At 53.4% G+C, this 7,465-nt stretch overlaps 1 protein-coding gene across 1 annotated transcript; it reads right to left on the bottom strand.

Annotated features, from left to right (window-relative positions):
• Positions 1–690: 690 nt before the first annotated feature.
• GSG1L2 (GSG1 like 2) lies at positions 691–7,048 on the bottom strand. The gene is made up of 5 exons (XM_008270727.5): positions 6,742–7,048; positions 3,882–3,929; positions 2,865–3,017; positions 1,749–1,860; positions 691–1,081 (listed from the first exon to the last, which is right to left on the bottom strand). The coding sequence occupies exons 1-5, from the start codon at positions 7,046–7,048 to the stop codon at positions 838–840; spliced, it is 864 nt and encodes a 287-aa protein (XP_008268949.4). The 3' UTR covers positions 691–837.
• Between the last annotated feature and the right edge of the window lie 417 nt (positions 7,049–7,465).

A 7,465-nucleotide genomic window follows, 5' to 3' on the forward strand; every position in this document is an offset into this window, starting at 1 on the left:
CTTAACCCACTACAGCACAAAGCCAGCCCCTGTTTCTGACTTATTTTTATTATTTATTTGAAAGTCACAATTACAGAGAGAGAGGGAGAGACAGAGAGAGAGAAATCTTCCACTTACTGGTTCACTCCCCAAATGGCCACAACAGCTGGAGCTGGGCCAAGCTCGCAGCCAGGAGCCAGGAACATCTTCCAGGTCTCCCACATGGGTGCAGGGGCCCAAGGACTTGGGCCATCTTCCGCTGCTTTCCCAGGCCATTAGCAGGCAGCTGGATCGGAAGTGGAACAGCTGGGACTTGAACTGGTGCAAACGTGGGATGCTGGTGTCGCAGAGGCTTTATCTACCACACCACAGCAAGGGCGCCCTGACTTCTTGGTTAAAGTAGAAGGAAAGCATGGGAATAGCCACCCATACTTTACTGTGTGTGCCAAAGCGGGGGGAGGAAGTTCTTGTCTTTTCTGTCAACAACAGCACATTTCGAATCTGTTGTCGTCAAGACTTGCTTCGTTCTCTCCTCACGTCTCTCCTCCTTAGTTCTTGCCTGCTCCCTTTCTCTTTGGGAACCTTATTAAATTCACTGTCAGGAAAGCTCCTGAAGCTCCTTCATACTACAGTGTCCATGACTGATACTGTAGGTAAGTTACCTCGCTTAAAGAGACTGGCGTTTTAGCAGGAATCGGAGGCATATGCACAAGGAGTTTAGTGAAAGGTGAGATGGGGGGAGGGGGTGGGGAGATCACCAGGACTGTGCATCTTCTGAAGCCCACCCCAGGGACGTCGGTCGCAGGCACAGGTGCGAAGCTTGTCTGCCTGTGCAGTTCTGGAAGCCGTGGGCTCTAGCTAGCACGCGGACACCTTGCCTGGGGCAGCTGCCTGCAGGTTTCCAGAAACATTTGCAAGGGCGCCTCCAGCAGGGCTGGGAGCAGCTCCCGGTTCTCCAACAGGTGCTGGGAAGTGGTGCAGCGGCTGCCGACGGCTGTTTCGTACCCCCTGATTCTCTGCGAATCTCCGGCGGGCGGTGGCGTATCTGCTCATGGCTGTGACGGACACAGCCATGCAGAGGGTGAAAGAACCCCAGGCAAGACTGTCAAGAGAAGGCACAGTTAGGAAGGGGCCCAGGACCCCGATGCCAGGCTCCCTGGCGTGGGTCAGTTAGGTGGAAAACCAGCTGCTGGTTCTACCCCATGGGGACCTGCCTTTTGCATCACAAATCCCAGAGACCAGCCAGTATGGTGTTAATATAGTAGTTACAGAGGGCGGATTCTGGAGTGACCACTGTGGAGTGCTGGGGTTTGCCCCCTGGCCTCATCTCTTCACTTGTGTGGTCTTGAGCTGGTTACTTTTTTTTGTATCAGTCTCCTCATCATCTCAGCACTACAGGGTTGTGTGCCATACACCAAGTGTCTACAGAAAGGAACATCTGTAAAGTCAGGAGGAATTCTGGCAGGGGCCGGGTCTTTTCTCATTCCAGGGTTTATTAGGAGTGACAGCTCAGGACACGCCCCCAAACTGAATTTAAGAGTGTGTTGACAACACTCGTTTTATAAGCATGATGTCCTTAAATTTCTATAAAAGCGGTTGAGGCAGGTGTCTCACTTCACAGATAGGAAATGCGGCTGCAGAAAGATTACAAAACCCACTCAAAGTCAGCAGGTACCGGCCCTGTGACCACCATTGTTTGTCCTATGAGACCCGTGTGCATCTTTGCTGGGTCCCCCCCAGGGCCTGAGCACTATGGCCAAGTAACTCACCCATAGGACCAGCCGTAGTCCCATGTCTGGGGCCTCCAGTCTTCGGGACCAAGGTTCGCAGTGATTTGAAAAATGGTTGTGTACATCATGTGGGCCACCATGCCTAGGAGCCCTGCACAAGGAAAGCTTCGTGAGCCAGGGTGAAGCGTGCAGCGTGGCGGTGGGGCTGCTCTGCCTCGCGTGAGTAGGGTGCACGCGGCTTGTCAGCGTCCAGGAGTCCTCGTGCTGTTCCTGCACCTGTGCCGCCCTACACATTCCACCTGACACCTTGTTCCCGTGGTTGACACTGAGGAGACAGCAGCAGGGAGGGCCCTGGTGGATGCCAGGACTTGGGCCAAAGTCTACAACCATTTCCGGCTTGGTTCAGAAATTGGATTTTATCACCTATTCACTGATGATGGGACTTAAGAAAGCAGCGTTCTACTGACCAACCACAGATGTGCTGCATGAACAGGGCTGATGCTCTGGTAACTCAAGAGAGCTTTGCGCTCCCAGCTGGGGAACTGAGAGAATCGTTTGCTTCTTGGTGGAAAAGCCCACTTAGGAGACCAAATTAAATTGCCCTGAAAATTGCTTGGAGAACATGGAAACAGAGCCAAAACAAAAGTTCTTTATTTTTATGGAGGATTTATGCCAAACACAGAAGGCAATTGTTTGTTTATTTATTGAGTACAGACGTGGTACACTCTTACTTAGTCATCACTGTGGGCCAACTTAGAGAAGCTAAGTAACTTTTCCGGACTCGCACAGCCAATCAGATAGTAGAGATCTGAACTCTTGCAGAATTCCTCCACAGACTCATGCCTAACCTCTGTCCTAGACGGAGTGACTGCTGTTCTTAGAACCAGTGTACCCTCTTCCCAGGGATGAGATAAAGACACCATGGATATGTTTTACCTCCATCTGTGCCCGTTCCCTTTCTATGCATCCATCACCCAAAGAAACCTTGCTTCCACTCGCTGAGATTAACTCAGTGACTGTCCTGCTGCACTGGCCGTTGGCAGGGAAGAGCCAGCCCGCTCTTGGGTGATGGACACATCCAGCCTGATGCATTGCATTCCCTCTGGGGCGGGCCACAGGGAACTTGCCTCTTCTAACGATGCTATTGGAACGAACCTGCGAGGACCATGAGGATGGCCACCAAGGCGTCCACCTTGAACCAGTTGAAGCTGGAGCTGGGGCAGCTCACTCGGGAGCCGAGGAGGACAGCACTTGAGAGCAGCAGGAGGACATCCAGGAGCTCAGCCCCGATGGACAGCCACAGAACACCTGCCAAAAGTAAGGGGCTGCTCCAGATGCAGAAGCCCCGGATGGTTCAATCCTGGGGTCATTCAAATGCAAAAAGCAAGTGCCTCGGAGTGAAAACCACAGATACCTCTGCTGAGTCTTGGAAAGTTGGCAACAAAAGGGGCCTCATAGGGTCTGATGCAGATGTTGGGGAAGATTGCTCTTATTGGGAAAAGGATAAACTAAGCCAAACCATGTTCTGAGGACCCGAGTGAGGCAGACACCTCCTTTCTCCAGCTCGAAAGTGAATGTGGTGTCTGGAGTCCTCCAGAAGGCAGCAGCTTTGTCCTTTACAGAGGATCCACAAAGTTCAAGAGCAGAGCAAAGGGGGCTGAGAGTTGAAGGGCCCTGTGTGGAGGCACCACAACCTCATTTGTCTCTGTGTGGGCTGCTTGCTTCACCTCTGGATGGGACCCTGCTGTGTTGGATGCGGAGGGGACAGGAAGGGAAACTGATACTGCAGAGGCCTACTGGAAGTCACTGGGCACACAGCCATGAACAAGCAGAAGTGACCCACGCCCCGACTAAACCCACATCCACCTGGGAGAGCAGACCCCCCAAAAAGCAATCACAAACTGAGTGACCCCGAGACAGTGCCAGCACCCAGCTCTTCCCGACTCTGCCTTCACCCTCCACGGACAGCTTGAAACCGGCCATGCTGGGGACGCTGACACCATGGGAAGTGGCAAACCCAACCCATCAGGGCTTCCCTCCTCCCTGCATGGTTGGTGGTTAATGTTTGCCCGCACAGCTCCAGCTACAGGGCACAAAAACAGCGACCTTTAAAACAAGCAAGATTGTCCAGATTGGGAGAGTGCTGAAGGGCAGACCAAGGAAGGAACTTACCCTGCTCCTCAGCTGGCACCACGCTCTGGAAGCTCCTGCACACTTCACCTAAAACAGAGAGGACACATCTGTCGGCGGGTTCCACTGCACAGTGTGGGACCGGCAGTCACTCCGGCCCCTTAACTGTACCCTCACTCATCTGGAGGGAGGAAGGGGGAGTGTGCCAGAGCATGTCTCTATTTTTTTAATTTTTAACTTTTTAAAAGGATTCACTTATTTATTTGAAAGGCAGAGTTACAGAGATAGGGAAAGACACACACACACACATATGCACGCATAGATCTTCCACCCACTGGTTCACCCCCAAATGGCCACAACAACCAGGGCTGGGCCAGACCAAAGCCAGGAGCCAGGAGCTTCTTCTGGGTCTCCCATGTGGGTGGTAGGGACCACGTTAGGGACCCACGTACTTGCATCATTATGTGCTGCCTTCTCAGGGAGCTGGATCGGAAGTGGAGCAGCTGGGATTGGAACCAGTGCTCCTATGGGATGCTGATGTTGCAGGCTCAGCCCACCGCCCCACGATGCACTTTCTCATGTGCTAAGTGGGGGTCCCATGAGAACTACATGAATCCCTTCTGATGGAGCTGTTCCCCGTGACCTAATGACCTCCTGGGGGTCCCACACCTTCACCCTTACCACGCAGGGGACCAGGTTCCCAGCACACACACCTTTGGGTCAAACACCACCCAGACCATAACAAGGAGTGAGCATCTGCCCTGTTTCCTGAGCTGACTTTCCTAATAGAGAGGCGGAGGCCGGGGACAGAGCCAGGGCCAGGGCACAGAGGCCGGCCAAGCAGATTAAGAGAATTCCCAGTAGCTTAGAAGCACGGCCCTTGATAAACACGAATCCTCAGAAATGATGTTCCTTTTGAACAAAGCCCATAGGATTAAAAGGAAAAATCTTGATAAATCCCACGAAGCCAGAGAGGCAGACGTGACATAACTGGACAGTGTCCCAGCCACCAAACAGCCTGGCAGGCCAGCCCTAGGAAGACACGTCCCGGTGCCCAGGGCTGGAGTCTGCCATCCTCTGTCTGCTTGTCCCACAGCAGCCCCCTCCCCACCAGTATGGGCCCCAGGCCTGCCCTTCCTTGAATTTCCAGGTTTCAAGAACAGCACAGGAATGGATGAACTGATTTGCCTAAGACAAAATGCATGGGGTCTAGGCCCAGCCCAGGCTCTGAGTTCTCATTTCAAGTATTCAGTTCTGATAGTGAAACAAAAGGCGTGGTCCCGCTTTAGAGGCCTTGGCGGTGGGGAGGGGAGGTCAGAACCGTCTGAGGTGGCTGGTGCACAGAACATTCTAGAACAGCACTCCAGGGAAGGCTAACTTTGAGGGAGGCGGAGCTAACTCCTTGCTGGGCCCTACTGGGTACCTGGAAGCCCCTTTCCTGGACTCCTCCCCAGACTGGAGTCTCCCTGGCTTACCTGGCCCCACCTGGCCCTTTCTCTCATCAACTTCTAGTCCTAACCCTTCCTTCCTAAACTCCAAATCTCCCAGAGCAGACGTTTGGGGTGGGGAGCTCCAGGTTCCACTCGGCTGCAGAAAAACTTCCTTGGGCTCATGCAATGCTTGCAAGACACAATTTTTTGAAATTTTTGAAGGATTTATTTATTTATTTGGAAGGCAGAGTTACAGGGAGAGGGAAAGACACAGAGAGAGATCTTCCATCCACTGGTTTACTCCCCAGATGGCCACAATGACTGGCGCTGGGACAAGCCCAAGCCAGGAGCCAGAAACTCAGTTGGATCTGAGTCCCTGGAATGGCAGGGACTCAAGTTCTTGAGCCATCCATCACCTCCTAGGGCGTGCATTCCCAGGAAACCAGAATGGGAAGTGGAGCTGGGATATGGACCCAACACTTTGATATGGGAGGTGGGCATCCCAAATGGCATCTTAACCATTGTGCCGAATGCACACCCCTTCTCATTGTATTTTAATCTTGGGTCTCCCACTGTGGCTCACTCACTTTGTTACCCCCCCCCCCCCCCCCCGCCTGGCTGTCTGTCTAACATGGAAATGGCTGATAGCGGATTTGCTCCCCTCTTTGCAGGGGGCTTTGCCATGTCTGGGGGAGTGCATGTCTGACTTTTGTGTGCATTGTAATCCCCAGGGGAGTTTTTTAGACTATGGATGCCACCAGACAGAACAGTGACTCGAGAATAAAAAAAAATGCCATGGAAGTGGAAAAAGAAAAGGCAATTAGAAACTCCGGGAAAAGTAAAAAGCTATAAAGAAATGTTATGTCATAAGGCCAACATGGACACAGAAATGGGGACAGCTGGAGGTCCTCCCCTTTCCACCCTTGGAGGTTTTGCATCCCATGCAGAAAGAGGAGAAGATTTTGGACCTGGGCATGGGCTTACAGCCAGGCCGCCCATGGGTCAAATTCCTCTCCAGTTCTTCATGAGGCCAAAAGGCTCTTTTAATAAAAGGTTTGCTGCAAGAACATCCCACGTGCAGGACAGGGCTGCAGCTTGGAGAAGGATGGGAGCCACCTTGGATTACCAAAGGGCTGTGAGTAACTGGGAATGGTGACAGTAACAGACACTAAAAGCTAATGTTTAGTGAATGCATACAGTGTGCCAGGCATGGTCGCAAGTGCCTTAGGTGAGTGTGGTCATTTAACATTTACTATAATTCTAGGAGGTAAACACTGCTATTTTATCTAAGAGATAAACACTTCCCACTTTATAGATGAGAAAACTGAGGCTGGGGCAAAAGGACTTGCTCAAGGACACACACATAGACACGGACAGGGCTGGATTCAAACCCAGGGAACCCGGCTCCAGAGCCCCAGCTCCAGGCCCCCCGTGCTGCACCCATCACCCCAGAACCTGTGGGCCAAGCTCACCTGTGCTGCTGAAGGTCTCCTCACAGGACAGCCAGAGCCCCACGTGGAACCTGCGCTGGATGAACTTGTCATCGCCCATCTCCCAAATGTACTGGACAGCCTGGCCCCCTGCGTCGCTCCTGCCGCTGCCGCTGGACTCGATGGGGTGAATGCAGTGTGGCCCCCCCACTGGGTCCTGGCACAGCGGCTTTGTCACCCGCCGAGTCCCCTGGCACCAGTGGCTGCTGCTCACAGCGATGAGGGAGAGGGTGAGGGCGAGGCCGATGGGGAGGAGGGTCAGAGCCCGCTGCCGCCGGGCCCGGTCCATGGCCGAATGAGGTGCAGGGTACAGGATGAGCTGTGTGTGGGGGGGTTCACTTCCCCGCTGGCCACCATCCCCACGCCTCATCCCTGCCATCTGGTGTCCTGCCGCGGGCTTCTCGCTCATCCCCTTGGGGAATGACCGTGAACTCCAGCGCGCTGTCTGTGCAGGAGCCCCGCGGGTGCCCTCATGCGAAGAGGCTCAGAGCGGGGACACCTCTGAGTTGGTACTGGTGGCCTGCAGTCCTCCCCGGGACGGAGGGATGTGCAGAGAGGGCTTTGGTTTAATTTGTTAAAATTATGGTAAAATACACACAGCACAGAGCCTACTCTCTTCACTGCCTTTTTTTAAATTTGGCTGGTGCCACGGCTCACTCGGCTAATCCTCCACCTTGCGGCGCCAGCACCCCAGGTTCTAATCTCA

The sequence above is a fragment of the Oryctolagus cuniculus genome, chromosome 17 (assembly GCF_051225735.1).
Source record: "Oryctolagus cuniculus isolate XC-2025 breed Fujian yellow rabbit chromosome 17, ASM5122573v1, whole genome shotgun sequence".
In the NCBI taxonomy this organism is placed as follows: Eukaryota; Metazoa; Chordata; class Mammalia; order Lagomorpha; family Leporidae; genus Oryctolagus; species Oryctolagus cuniculus.

Coding starts and splice junctions, on each gene's coding strand:
- GSG1L2 (XM_008270727.5), bottom strand. CDS start 7,048: ATGGACCGGGCCCGGCGGCAGCGGGCTCTGACCCTCCTCCCCATCGGC. Junction 3,930..6,741: donor GGAGACCTTCAGCAGCACAG/GTGAGCTTGGCC, acceptor TCTCTGTTTTAG/GTGAAGTGTGCAGGAGCTTC. Junction 1,861..2,864: donor CATCCTCATGGTCCTCGCAG/GTTCGTTCCAAT, acceptor TTCCTTGTGCAG/GGCTCCTAGGCATGGTGGCC.